The 15033-nt window shown below is 36.9% G+C and overlaps 1 protein-coding gene across 8 annotated transcripts in view; it reads left to right on the forward strand.

The window, feature by feature from the left end:
- DPH6 (diphthamine biosynthesis 6) overlaps positions 1-14375 on the forward strand; it is a 178132-nt gene extending 163757 nt beyond the window's left edge. For all 8 annotated transcript variants that reach the window (XM_052693900.1, XM_052693908.1, XM_052693901.1 and 5 more), the window contains one exon: positions 14064-14375. In XM_052693900.1, the coding sequence (XP_052549860.1) occupies positions 14064-14179 (116 nt within the window). In that variant the 3' untranslated portion in view covers positions 14180-14375. The remainder of the gene's footprint in view (positions 1-14063) is intronic.
- Positions 14376-15033: the final 658 nt, after the last annotated feature.

The following is a 15033-nucleotide window of genomic DNA, read 5'->3' on the forward strand; positions in this document are numbered from 1 at the left end:
GGCAAAGTAAAATGCCTTTGTATTAGTAGTATTAAGGTCATGCAGTTAAGTGATTTACAGGAATTATCTAGTTTATTTTTGCCAAGCCATTAGAAATATGTTCTGGAGATTATTAAGCCTAGCCCTAGAAATTGAAATATTTGACTTTCATGAGGTAAAAGAAATAAGGCATCCAATAATAATCCATTTTGTGCAGAAATGGTTTACTGCACTGGATTGTGAAGAATCTATACTATATCTCATAGTTTTTATCCTAAGTTTCAAAAATATGAATAATTACTCTGGAAATAGGGATACATGTGTAATTTTCAAGTCAGTAAGATTTACTTCTGACAAATTTATACTGTCAGAAGTAAAGTTATTGATATTAATACACCTGAGACAGGGGATTTGGAACTTGATGATACTTGAGGTGCCTTCCAACCCAGGCCATTCTATGATTCTATGAAGTGCAGAGTCCTGCACCTGGGGAAGAATAAACACATGTTTGTTTAGTAGCTGACCTGCTGAAGAGAGGCTCTGCAGAGGAGGACTTGGGTTTCCTGGTGGACAGCAGGTTGGTTATGAGCCAGAAGCACGCCCTTGTGGCCAAGAAGGCTAATGGTATCCTGGGATGAATTAAAAGCAGGTCAAGGGAGGTTGTGCTCCCCTTCTACTCTATGTCATGATGCCACACCTGGAATACTGTGTCCAGTTCTGGGATCCCTAGTTAAAGAATTTAACAGAATTTAACAGAGGACCTTAAAGATGATTAGATGCCTGGAGAATCTCCTTTATGAGAAAAGGCTGAGAGACCTGGGACTGGAGAAAAAAGAGAGTAGATCTATCAATGCTTGTAAATATCTGAAGGGAGGGTGTAAAAAGGATGCAGCCAGGCTTTTTCCTGTGGCCCCAGCAATATGGAAGGGGGGGCAGAGGGCACAAAATGGAACACAGGAAGTTCCTTATAAACATGAGCAAAAACTTAATTACTTTGAGGGTAACAGAGCAGTGGAATAAGCTGTTTAGACAGGTTGTGGAGCTGGACTAGATGATCCCATGGTCCTTTCCAACTCTTACAATTCTATTATTCTGTGATTCATAAGGTGCTATTTCTAGTCTAAAAAATGAAATTCTAAAATTTGGGGATTGAGTTTAGGAACCTTAAACTCAAAATACAGACACAAAAGTCCCATCTAAGGCCTAAGGAGATAACTGCCTGTCTTTACACCACTGGCAGCCTTTGCAAAATTCAGTAAAGAGTAGCTCTATATGCATCATTGAGACCAAAAGAACTTACCTAAGGACTTCCAGTTACTCAGAGGCAGAGTTGGCAATGGCATTCCCCTCCCTGGATAATTTATGCTATGCCCTGGACCATCAGCATACTGTCTGAAATGTGAAATCATTGTTTTTCATATATCAAGATTAAAACAACAGGTGAGGAGTACTAAATATGAAGAGGTAATTCATCTGAGAAATTCTGACAAGATCTACTGTATGCAAGTGAATCAGAAGCACTTTATGATACATTTAGAATTTCAAGACTGAATTATAGTTTTAGTAATCAGCAGTTCTCTTTCTCTTCTGTCTTTTTTTTTAATATATTGCATGAAAGAGACTTATGGTACAAGTTTTATAAGCTTGCAATAAAAATATAACAACTGTTGTATTAAATTATTTAAGTTGTAAACCATTGTAAAAAGCAGAAAAAGTTATATTGACATGGAGCCAGAAAAATGATCATGATGGAGTATAAAATATATTGTGCTGATCACAACAGAATTTTTACCCAGTTCTGCATACAGTAAATCTTCATTTGGTCTCAAAAATGAAACTGTGAGTAGGATTGTAGCAAGTGGTTTGAAAAAAAAAATAAGGTATAATAAGATTTATAATTTACAAACTAGTCAGAACAAAAATGCAACAGTAGCCAGAAAATACCTAAAAGGTCAGAGGAGAGAAGTGCGGCAAAGCTGAGGATCAATGAACTTAAAACTTCCAAATTTCCCCTGAGAAAAAGCTAGGATTCTGGAGGAATAAATAACCAAGTTTTATGTTTTGAGCAAGTAGGTTATGGCTTAAATACTTCATATTATTTTTCATTAGAACTTTGGATCTGATTACATTAATACAGGTAGCATTTCAAACATTTGCCTCAATTGGTTGCTGAAAATGTAAACAGGACACAAATGTGGTTATATAGAGTTCTGACTGTATATGATAAGATCCAGTTTTCCTCATTGCTCTTGGTAAGTCAAAAATGAAATCTGATCAATTATTGTTAATCATTATCATAACAAGCCTTTAGCATCTTCATGTTTCACCTTGTCTTACCATGATCTGTACGACTCTAATGAACCTAATGATGGCTTCTTGTGGCAGCTTGTAGGTGAGTTTGCTTTGCCCCACAAGGTGGTCTGGCAAAATTTCAGTTGGCCAGCAATGTTCCGTTGTCTTCCTTGTCTACCCACATACGCATTCTGTTGTCGGCAACAGAAGGAAAAAAAAAAGATGTGCCTCATTCTGTTTGATCTTTCTGGTAATTGCATAATTTGTTTACCTAATGTAATGTAGAAGATACCAATAAGACCTTTACAGTGATTATATTCTTTCTGGGAGAATATCAGCCCTCTCTAAGCAGATTTTGATGGCTTTCTATAGTCTGTCTTTCTCACTACCATGTTCTGTAGTGCAGAAGGCAAGATGTCCCCTGACAAGTTAAGGCCCATGGCATAAAGTATCAGTGTTGACCAAAGGGAGGGCTATGTGGGCATCTTTGCTTTACTTTAAAACTGACATCTTTTCTTGAGCAATTTATTTCCTTCTGGCAGTACAGCAACATTGTTAAAACCAGATCATCTACCACAGATCACATTTTTAAAACAGCAGCAGGCACAAGGATAAAACAAGAGTATGTTTCCCTGTGCCTTATGGGTTGGCCTCCTTTCCATGGGAAAGATAAAGGTCACCTTTCCATCACTCACACTTTGTGTTTCTTATGAGTGATTAAAACATTGCATCCGCGTTTCTTCTGAGAATTTCCAGTTTAATTAATCTGACTGAGCTGACCTTGCTTTTGGTAGAGATGTGGCTTACAGCTCCAGAACCTAAAATTGCTTTTGTAGAAACCAGTGTGCAGACAGAAGAGCTGTTCAGCACTGCTGATAGACTGCTCAGCCCAAGGAACAAGGAACCCTTGAGCTATGGGCCAGACCTGTACAGCTTTTCCATTCACTGAGAGACTATGCTATGCACTTTACCCATCACCCGTATGGCTATATAGAGGCAGTGCATTTTGTATAATATTTAAGCGTTCATAAGACAGTCAAGTTTGTAACATGATAGACTACTTTGGCATCAAGACCTTACGTAACTTCGAGATATTCTGTGAACAACTCCAATGGATACTGTTGGTGAAATAATGAGAGAGGCTTCTAAAAAGTGAAAAGTGTTAAAACTCCAAAGCAGGTGAAACATGAATAGACAGTAGTGCTGTACTGGGGTGCAGTTTTATCTTTCAGAGATCCAGCAGCAAACCCCACAGTTCCTGGCCATTGTATTATTGCTGCTACTAAATGTGCTGGCTGTGCTGTGCTCTCAAGAGGAAGAAGAAGAGTGCAGGGGATCAGAGTTTGGGGTCAACTGTTTATTTTTCCAAAAATTGCATTAACAAATAATGTGTAATTTTGGCACATTTTTCTATGCCTCAGATTCCTACCCGCTGCACTTTCCATTTTAAGCTCTATTTTTGTTTTTGTTTTTTGTTTTCTTATGATAGTACTAAACACTTTGTGGTAGACCTTGTCTGTTATTTAGTGTTCATTCAGTGCCAGATAAAATGGCACATAAGTCTTAAGGAAGGCTTTTATAAATAATAATGTTAATAACTTTGAGTTAGAACAAAAATTACTCACAGCTCACATTGCTATCTGGCCAAATTTCAGACTTTTTTCTTTCATTTTGCTACCAGTTGACACAACTGCATGACTCTCCTAGTCTCCTGTTCCCAAATCTGTAAACAAACTATGAGTTCATATTACACTGGAAGCACTAGCAGTGAGATTTATTTGTCATCTTTGGAGGCCATGGAGAGGAACAAAAGACTTTCATCTCTCTCATTTTCTTTCTTGACTGTAGGGAATAAGAAGGTACAAATATCTTGGGGCTCTGCCATATGGGATAAAAATCCAATTAATATAAATCTGCCAGATCCAGGGGAGGTGTCTGGGTGACCATCAGGAGCCTGCAAACTGCTGGATGGGCCAACAGCAACTTCCAGCAGCAGGATGTCCTGGCTGGAATGGCTACCAGATTTTGCTCCTTCTTTTTTAGCTTTAGCATACCCTTCTTTTTAGCTTGCTCCAGTCAATATCACATAAGTTGTCAGATGCAACAGTAATGAATTTTTAGTTATTTCTAGACTCTAAGATTAAATCAGTGACCTTGGGATGAAAGACGGTGAATGCCATGACCACTCTTTGTTACCTCTTTCAGGCAGCTTTGATTAAACTGTGCTGTGAAACCAGACCTGGATCAATAAGAATGATCTTCATCGACCTAATAATGTATTTAACATGTTCTGTGCACTTTTATCTAGTTTTGTTACAACAAGTTGTTTGCGTTAATGTGGCAGATTGATTTAAAGTTTCAGAGCTCTCTCCAACAATAAACATCTAGAAATAATCTCATTAGTCTGCACATGATACTATATATAAATATGTGATCTACTGTGCACGCTCCTATACACGCAGGTGTATATTAGCACAGCTACAATGTACAAGAGTTAAGAATCTGGCCTAGAAACTCAAAATGCTTATTCCAACAATTTTATTTTAAATGATCATGGCATAATTTATCATAAAATAAGTACCATATTATCTTCTTTGTACCCAATCTACAGATTTTAGAATGTTTTAGAAATGTTTTTTGTTATTTATAGAGTGTATCTCCCCCACCAGTAGATGTATGTAATGCCCAGCCATTACATAATCTCTTTATGGTGGGGCAACTTATATATACTATGTGTAGTCAGATATTTCTTAAACCCACCGGTTTTAGAGACTAGTGGACTTGAATAAGCTATCAAATGTGGAAGCTGTACCAAGTATATCATTCAGGGATGTCAACCCCTTAACAAACACTGTTACAACTGAGTCCATGTGTAACCACTGAGGGACATATTTGCTTCAGTATGTCCCATGACAGCTTCTTAAAAAGTGTACTTCAGTGAATTTAACACTTGTGAAAGGTGCCAGATTGACGGCCCTGGAGTTAAAAGTTCTTAAATTCCCAGCAGGCATAGCTGAGCTTCCTACACACACTGCCCCACCGTGTTCCCAGCCTCACCTGGAGGGCACAGCCACCAACTGTCCTACAGCTTGCAAATTTGTGCTATATCATGCTCTTGAACTATGGGGCAGAAGGCAGTAGCTGAAATGTGACCTAAAGGTGACAAAGCAAATTTCATAATTATTGCACAGGTGCTGTTGCAGTTGATCATTTTCATACCAAGTTTTCAATTAATCAGAAAAAAAAAAAAAAAAAAAAGTGCACATTTTTCTGATTTTGCATTGGAAAAATAGTGTACATGAGCCTCTAGTGAATCCTGCAGTTTTATATGATCACATAGGCACATTGAGATTACTATCTGAGCAAACAAATGCTTCCACATACTGTGAAGTGCATTCTGAGATGCCACTTGAAAAATGAGTCCTTACTGTTTTATATGTTTGTAATAATCTGTCTCCAGTCATAACTCATCCCTACTTGGTGTCATTATAGCCTATCCTCCCTAGAGATTCTGAATACAGCTAGCATACAAGTTCAATAACCATCCACCCCTTAAAGAGATTGGGTTCTTACAGGGTTGAAAGATAGCACACAGAAAAAAAACAGGCTTGTGATCTTTGCACTCTGTCATGGTTCTAGAAAAAAACAGGTTCTTCTCTTAGTGATTGCACTTGGAAAGTTCAGTCCTCTGTTCTTTTTGAAATTATATTTAGACCTCACTGTGGGTACTGGAAAGGCGTGTTTAAATGTTTCTTTATTTAGTGCTGAAGGTTAATGACATTTTAAACAAAAACCTACATTTATAACCTTGTACAGGCTGATTCTCAACCTGCATATAGGACATTGCTAAAAACAGAATACTGGAAAACACAAAGCAATGAGTTTTCATGCTCTGCTGTTTTCTAAACTGTAGCCAGCAGCTTGAAAGAATTATTATGGAAGCTAAATCTTTATTCTTTTTACTGAGAAATAGCCATAACTAATGCACAGAAGAGCTCAGCAACATTTGTTTATCTTTAAAAGAGTCACATTTCTTTCTCTGGCTTGCTATTGATGTGCATGATAACATACGTCATTTGATTGGTACAGTGTACTTTGGAAGGTAAATCTATATATCTGGAGACAGTTAAGTGGCGTATAATTAACTAAAGGGCTGTACTTGATATGAAATTGCAATTCTTAGAAATATCAGTATAAATATGCATTTGATGATTATGTTTTCTGGATTTGCTTAACTCCTTGGCATTTGTGGTACATCTGTCACACCATAGAGCTTTAGGAAAAGCTCATGGCAGCCTTCAAACTAAGCTGAAGTTTAGAAATTTGGAAGGAAGTTTGGGGGAAACTATCCAAGGATAGTTTACAGTGGTAGTATTTGTGAACTCAGTTTAAACGTCTTATTTCCACCTTCAGTTCTTCTCCTTTAGAGTCTGTCTGCTAGAAAACATAGATGGATCATTTTTGGTAATTTTCTGTAATCCTTCATGGGATTATTCTCTCTAGTATGTAGTTTCATATTTTGTCTAGTCTGGTTTTGAATATACAGTCTAGCCAAGTACACTCCTTTGTAGGTTATATATCAGGTTTGTTTGGGCTGGGCTTTTTGTCTGGTTGTTTCTGTGTAGTAATTTGATGGCATTTTCATTTCCTTTATTTTATTACGTAGTTCCTTGTTTTAACAATATCATGTTATAAACTCAGCATTAGTCTGCTACCTGGTATCCCCCAACTACCTTTTTAACATTGTTGAGCTAAGGGCTGGTCTTTTGCTTAGTGTGACATCAGCAGAAAGGCAACAGGATTGTCAGAGCAGGAAGTGGGGTGCCAGGGCCCTTCTCTTAAAGAATGACTCCACACCCAGAAGAAATAGATTGTTTACCTGGTTTTCCTAAGACTCAGGCAACACTAAAGAGGTCATTTAGAAGCAAAGGCTTCCAACTCCATATTGAAGCTCCGAGGATGTGTCTCAAGTTCATTAGTTTGAAAGCTCTTCATAGTTGTGAAGTATCATTTTTAATCTCATTTAGGCAAGGACAGAAAATAGAATCATATTAGGGAAGCAGAGAACAGATGTTTGTTCCTAGCTGAGTTAAACAGAAGCTTTCAGACGTGTAGAAAGGGGTTGATTCATTCCCTTCTTCACGTAACTAGAATTACAAGGTTTAGTAAGGAGAAAGAATCATAAGCTAAATCTTTCGGAGTCCAGGAAGCACTAATTAGCACCCAGAGTAAGTTTTCTGAAATTGGTCCTTAATCAAAGTTTGCCTTGAAAACAAAACAAGATATTGTGGCAACTTGATAAAAGAGATATATTGCCAAGGTCCATAATCAAACAAGCACTAAAGATAACTTTTTTGTCTACTAATTTTCTTTCAAGATGCTACAAAAATACATTCTTTTAGCTACAGCCTAAAAAAACTTCCACAGTTATTCAGCCTAATGACTATGCTCTAGAAAATTAAGATTTCCGTAAATGATAACACACTCTGTGAAGATGAGTGAGCCCTCTTTCTTCCCACACATTTCCATCTAGGCACTGAGGAACAGCAGAGAGTTCAGTGAGACTGAGATGGAGCAGGCAGTGGTTGGATTCCTATAGAGCTGGCTGTATGGAGCTGTCTGTTCCTCTTCACTTTGCACTGGTAGTGTGGAGCACAGACATTTTCAGTGCCGACTAGTTTGGGCAAAAATAAATCAGTTTCTTGCCCGTCTTGAGTCAGCCAAACTGCTGCCTGCATGCTCGCAACTTTTCCCCACACAGATTCAGAGAGCACAAGTTCTTGATGAGGCATGAAGGAAAGTAGCTCATTTTCCTCCTCTTCCTCTGATTCAGGAAGTGCTACTTGGGCCCTGATGCAGGCATCTATCTAAATCTACATCAGTTTGCATTCTAGTTTCACTCACCGTTGCCCATGTAAAGACATTAGAACTGGGTGGGGGTTTTTTTTGTTTTTTGTTTTTTTTTCAGGTTTGGGATAGATTTCAATGGATTAAGAAATACACTGCACAAACAGCACTAGCTGTCAATTATTTTTTTTTTTTTAAAAAGAAAAAAAAAAGGTAGTCTTCCCTTTATAGAGGATTTTTTTGTGAGGTTGCATTTAGTGAGTTGTGTGCTGTGTGGAGTGCTACCCTGTTTTGTAAGTATTTCTGCCTACAACACATGGTATTTTATGACCAAAAAAAGCACTGAGTCCTATCAGTATGGGTGCTAACAAACATAACCTTAACAAACAGGGTTGCTATCTATGAGGATTGTTCGGTATTAGGAACCAGCTGAATGCTGTATTTGGTGTTTCAAATCCATTTTCATCAGTTCTGTGATTATGTGGAAAAGGTATTTTAATTTTTACTACTAAAACTAATTTGATGAGAGAAGCAAGAAGCCAATAGGCTTCTCATAGCAAGAAGGGTCCATAAAAGTGGGAAAAATCCTTGAAGTTACATTTTTATGAAAGAAAATGTTTGCAAATGCAGACTATGCAAGCCTGAGTGGCTGTTTTAACATCCTGACATGTATATCTGGATTCCTGAGTTCCAAATGCAGTCCTGCAACTGCCTCTGTAATTTCATTTATTTTCTTCTGGAGTAAATAAAGAAATAGGTCCATAATCAAATAAGTACTAAAGATAACTTTTTAGGCTTATCTAGAAATAAGCCTAAAACAATGCATTTGTTTTTCTTAAATATTCAAATTATGTCAGCTACTTTTTTTTTTTTTTTTTTAAACAGATATTTTTAAGTAAGTTTCACAGCCTTTCCCAATAATTAAACTTAGGAGAGTGGAAATGAAACTTGCTTTGGAAGCAAACCAGTCTTGGTTATTTGTCCTGGCTATTATATTATTTTCCTTTGTCCTTTTGGTTTTGCATGAGTTACAGTCTGTCTTCACATATTTATAACATCAGGATTATGATGATTTCCATACTTGTAATGATGATCAGGGTATAACTGAGTTTTGTTAAGTGCTGGTAAACACAGCAGAGTTCTGTGACACGTATTGGCAGACCAGATTAGGAGCAGTTCTAGAGACACTATAAGCTCCTTAATGCAATACTGATGATGCACTTTAAACACTCTGGCCTGGAATGTATTTCTGAATAATAATTAAACAGATGCTTCAAGTTGCAGGGGAAGTCTGTTGCCATGATGTATAACACAGATGACCAGTCTGAATTTCAGTCAGGCTTTGAAACTGACTTAACTGATTACCTGAGCCAGTCTATGAAACTATGTAAAGCAAACTAACGGAATTTGTGTTCTCTGCTACATAACATTCAATATCCAGTTTGTGTTGTGAATATTTGTTATGCTGTGTCTAGACTTCCCTCTTTTCAAAATCAAAATGTGATGAACGAGCTTCTTATGTTACATGGTAAATGCATACTTTTCCTCTTTTTCTTCATGTGAATGTTTCCCACAGACTTTAAATTCAGTAATTTTGGAAGGTGTTTATAAAAGCACAGAATAACGTATCTTTGGCCAGTTTTCCTTGGAACTGATAGGCTCCTGGTAGATCAAGTTCACAAGCTTAGTTGTCAAAATGTAATCACAAGTATTTACAACATGTCACCTCAATTTTTGCTGTGGGCAGAGCAATCTTCACAGTTGCAACAACAAAAAAAAATAGTACAAAATCATATTTTGCAGAGCAATTCACTATTAAATTCCAACAATGATTTTATTTGCTAGACTAGATTTTAGTTTGGACAAGGAAAATCAAGCAAGCCAATTGCACTGGTTTTAAAATCTTACATTCAAGTACATCATTTTATATTCTATATTATTTTTAAGTAAAACTGTGAGAAAAATCCTGAACTGATTTCTGTGACACTAAAGCCTCATAAAAAGCAGTACATACAGAATATTTTTTAAAAAAACAAATTTTCTTCCCTTGCTATTGTTGTAACCCAGAAAGACAGGCAGCTGAATGCTTAAGGACGGTAAGGGGGGGAGCAGGGAGGAGGGGAGTGAGGAGTGTGGTCTCCAGATCCTTATGTTTCACCCTTTCATTGCTCTGCCTGATCATTTAAGGCAGAGGCTTGTTCCAGACAGCTTTAATTAAACTGTGCTGTGAAACTGTATATAGATCAATGGAAATGATCCATAACAAGAGGCTAATAATGGATTTAACAGTGTTCAGTCCAGTTCAATCACCTTCTTCCATTTCTGTGTCTTTACATGCATGTGGCAAAGCCTTGGATGTGTACATGTATTTTTTAATCCATCTCATTAGTGACCATATGCTTTGACTTCAAGGGAGACAAGAACTGTCTGCAATCTGCCAGGGATTTAGGGACATCAATAATTTGTGAATAGTCATGTTGGTACTGGTCGAAGGGTTAAGTGTTCTGCACACCAGGGACACATCTTTTGGGACTGGAACTCTTAGTCAACTGTTAGGAACCTGATCCCCTGTGACGCATCTTTTCAAAGTACGTGCTTCATGTCAGACCTGTGCAGCTGAAGCAACTGAGCTTTATTAGCTCAGGGATTTAAAAACCTGCTCTAAGCATAAGAATATCTTTTGGTTAAAATGTGAAGGAAAGATAGTAGTTCTAATATGAAAGTGATTTTTTTTGTGTATTGGGCTAAATGTGATCTTCCTTTTTGTTACCGTTTTCCTTTTCAATTTGAGCTATCAGGTGGCTCCTCACCTGCAAATATCTGTTGAAACAAGCATATGTCACCAATAATAGGGACCTGGTTCTGTAAGCACGTAAGTGGAGTCTGTCATCTAACCTCATACTGGTTCAAATCCTACTGAAGCCAATGACAGCACAGATGTGAAAACAGTCTTCCTGGTCATTTGGAATTAACCTTATAGGGACTCCCAGAACATTGTTTTATGTACCTGGTGTGAAAAGCACCTTACAAAACAATAGCTTATGATGTTATATGCCATGTTACATGAAAAGGATGCTAAGCCAGCTTGAAATCATCATTATAAAGATCACTATTTATCTCAATATGCTGTTCATACAGAAGAATGGCTGAAATAGATAATGCTAGAATTTCAGTTGAGAGAGGGAAGAATTTTTAAATATTTTCACATGATTTAGCTTATGGTTATATCCATATCCTTCAGATGTGCCTAGGTCAATAGAAAAGTGCATAGTGGATGAAAAGAAACTTGGTATGGAAGTTGTTCCATTGACTTTTGCTGTTTAGTTGGAAATAGAGGGCAATTCACTTTACAGGAGGAAGCTCACCTGCTTTAGGAAAATGCCATGTAGTAATAATATTGAATTCTGTAACAGAAAATGAAAACATGCACATTATATATCACATGATTGCTGCTCACTAACCAGCTGCTTTTGTTTTTGTGTTAATAAACATTCTGCATAAGGGCAGACTAAGTAAATTTAAGATGATTATGCCACCTAACTCCTGTTAGAGCTCCAGCAAACACACTATAATCCTCTGCCCTTTACACATCTTCACTTTCAAGATCACCTTTTACAAGTTCAGCATGCAACTAAGGAAACATTTCCCTAAGAAAACATTTCTTTGAACATAAAGCAAAGAAATTTTTGAACTCCAATGTGCATTTGAACAAAGAGTTTGAATGCGTCAGAAGTATCAGAAAGTGCTCACACTGTTGACTGAGATTCTTATTTATCTAAAAGCATAATTTGCAAGTTTTAATAGAGCATTGTGTCACATTAAAATATACAATTAGTATTGGAAGATTTATTTGTATGTAGTATTTATAGGAGGTGAAATGTACAGCTGTCCATTTTTGTACTGTGTCAGCCATCATTACCCAGTCTGACACAGATTCACTTACTGTGCGTTATCTTTTCTGGGGACCTTACAATAAAATTTTACCTTTTTGGAAGACCTCATATCCTTTTTCCAGGGAAAATGTGCATAAGCAGACTTCTACTTACAGTTTTCAAATGTAAAATGTTGTACGTCTAAGGCAGAATATTTTCACATCATACCGTTTGATTTAGAACTATAATAAAACATTTAGAGACGTGTCCCAGATTTCCAGCTACATTTCAGTTATATGTGTAGGCTCTGCTGCAGTAGATTGCACCTGCAATAGAAAAGTGAGGAAGGTGTCTCTTTCTGTTGCTGAGCAAGTTCATTAGGGTATATTCAAATGTAAATATTTACAACTATTTTGGCTGCCTCAAAAAGCAAAAGGATGCAGTTAAATTTCAAATTCTTCCTTTGAAAGTAAAACCTGGTTTTGTTATGGTAGCTCTTAGCACTGTTACACAACTTTTAAGGCTGTAAAAAGTAGAAGAATAAAATGATATTTTCACAATATTAATTGAAGAAAAAGAGGAAATGCTACTTTAGTAGTGCAGAATTGGTGATTTTTGAAGCTAATTTCCTTTACCTATTTCCATTTAATGCCTTCTGAGCTAACATAGCTATAAAGTTTACCGAAATTGAATTTTGGAATGAGAATATTAGCCGATGCTTAATTAGCAAGTCACTGAATATCTGAGATACATAAACAGAGCCAGTCTTTACACATAACATGAAGTCCTTTGGCCTTTGAGGTGACTGTTGATCTTTGATTCACCCCATCTGTTTTTGTCTTTAATGTCAATGTTGTTAATACAGGAAAGCCAGCAGAATTCAGAAGGCTGGTATCGTCTTTGCAGTATTTCATAGGCAGTGTTGCTTTTATTACATTAATTTATTATACTGCTGCCAGGTAACAAGATAGAACAGTTTTGGCACCCATGAATACAATGGCAAAATTCCTGTTTTATCCTATATGAGGTAACACTTTGACTGAACTGCCTATTCACAGTTACACAAGAAGTCATGCCAAAAAAAAAAAAAAAACAACAACCACCACAGTTTGACAGTCTTCAAGTTCTGCCCTCTTTACACTCTCTCTAGCCAAGAATGCTTAGTGTTGTAAAGAACTGCAGTAATCACAGAAGCTACAGACAGAAATAACAAAACCAAAAACTATGCAGGTCATACCATGTCATTCAGAAACTATCTTTTGCAGGGCTGTTTGGAAGGGTTTCTGTAGTCTGCTTTACAGGCTCTGTGTGGCTGGATTCCTACCATGTCCATTGAGGTTGCAGCATGTCCAGAAATGTCTTAGTACTGCCTTTTAATTTTCCATTCTTTAGTTTTCTTCCTTTATTCTCCTGATTAGTTTATCTCTATCATCATTCCCCTAGTGGACATGGAATTTACAGATTTCTGTCACAAAACAGTCTTAACCAAGCTTTTTGTAGCTGGGTATTTTTAGTAGCTGCAGATATGTATGCTGTCGTCCCTACACTTCCTTTGTCTTCAACACAAAATGCTTCCATTGATTTCAAACAGAAATCATATTCACGTTACTTAAAATGGCCCATTCTACATTCATAAATTGACGCAACAGGGTGAGACTTGAGAGCAGAAATTCACTTAGAGACAACCACGCATTCATCATCCAATTATCAGAAATTACAAAGAACTATATTTCAGCTGGCCTTCTGTTATTTTTACTGCCTGCATTTCATCTGAGCTTGCTGTATGTGTTACTGACAGAGCACTCAAAGCTGGTCATGCTTTTAGTTATTTTGCTGAATCCTGGCCTTAAATAGAATCCTGTACAGTTGATCTCAAATTAGTTGACTTGGAGGTTGGAGATGGTGATTCTTCCTCCTGTATAAATTGAAAATTCAGTGTTGCATATCACTTTTGTTAATTTTTACTTCCTGATAGTTTTCAATATATTTTATTTTTGACTGGATGATTTTTAAGAGATGACACACAATAGTAAATAAGATAGGAGATTCATGGATTGTTTTTTTCTGTTTTAGGGCTACAAGAAAACCTTGAAAAATGCTTGGGCAAGAAGACCCCAGCTCTGATTTTAGTACCTGTGGTGGATTTACCTGGCAAGGAAGTTATTCATATAACATGCTGGCTAAGCTAGCAGCTTAAAAGAAATGAGCTGATATCAAAACACACATTCATCCAAGAAAGAACAAAGAATTGATCATGACTGTGTTGGATACTTTCATTAAGAAATGTTGTTTGATTTAAGCAAAGTCGTATTTAGCTTGTTAATGATGCCTCATGATATGTGACAGAAACAGCTTTGTATGAACAATAAAGGTTTCTTTTCAAAATATTGTGCTTTTTTTTAACTTATTTTTAGATACATTCTGGCAATAACAGGTGGATCTTGGGAAATGACAGTTGCTCTGATCACGTCAGTTCTTTAGTTTGATATATTGAGGCCTGGTTACCACGAACTGATTATAACTTCAGAACCTTAGATCCAATACTGTTTTAAAGACTTTGTTCCCTTTCAATTTTATGTTGAATTTACTGACTTCAAGTGAACTCACAAATAAGTTATTTGTGGCCAGTTATTAACCCTTTTCTGGACTGAGGAAGTATTATTCACAAGGATATTCAGGACAAATATTTTACCAAAATGTGTGATGGAGGTGATGGTTAAACTGTAGGATTTGCCATCCCTGTATCTGAGGTGATAGTGCCTTCATGCTGTATATCCAGGAGACAGCTCTTAATGAAAAGCTACCAATATTCCCCAGGGCTTCATTCTTCCCTGGAAAATCAACAGAAGTTTTACCTCTGCTTTTATTAAAACAGTCTCAGACTCATAGGTGAGGCTCCTATTGATTTACTTGCATTGATACTGTACTTATGACGTAGGATTGGTATAGGAGGGGAAGCCTTTTGCATATAGCTGAGGCAGTACAACTGTAGAGAAATCTTATTTTAAGGCAAAAGCTATACAATTAAGCCTTCAAGAAAGAA

Source organism: Tympanuchus pallidicinctus, unplaced genomic scaffold (genome assembly GCF_026119805.1).
Source record: "Tympanuchus pallidicinctus isolate F22 unplaced genomic scaffold, pur_lepc_1.0 scaffold3, whole genome shotgun sequence".
In the NCBI taxonomy this organism is placed as follows: Eukaryota; Metazoa; Chordata; class Aves; order Galliformes; family Phasianidae; genus Tympanuchus; species Tympanuchus pallidicinctus.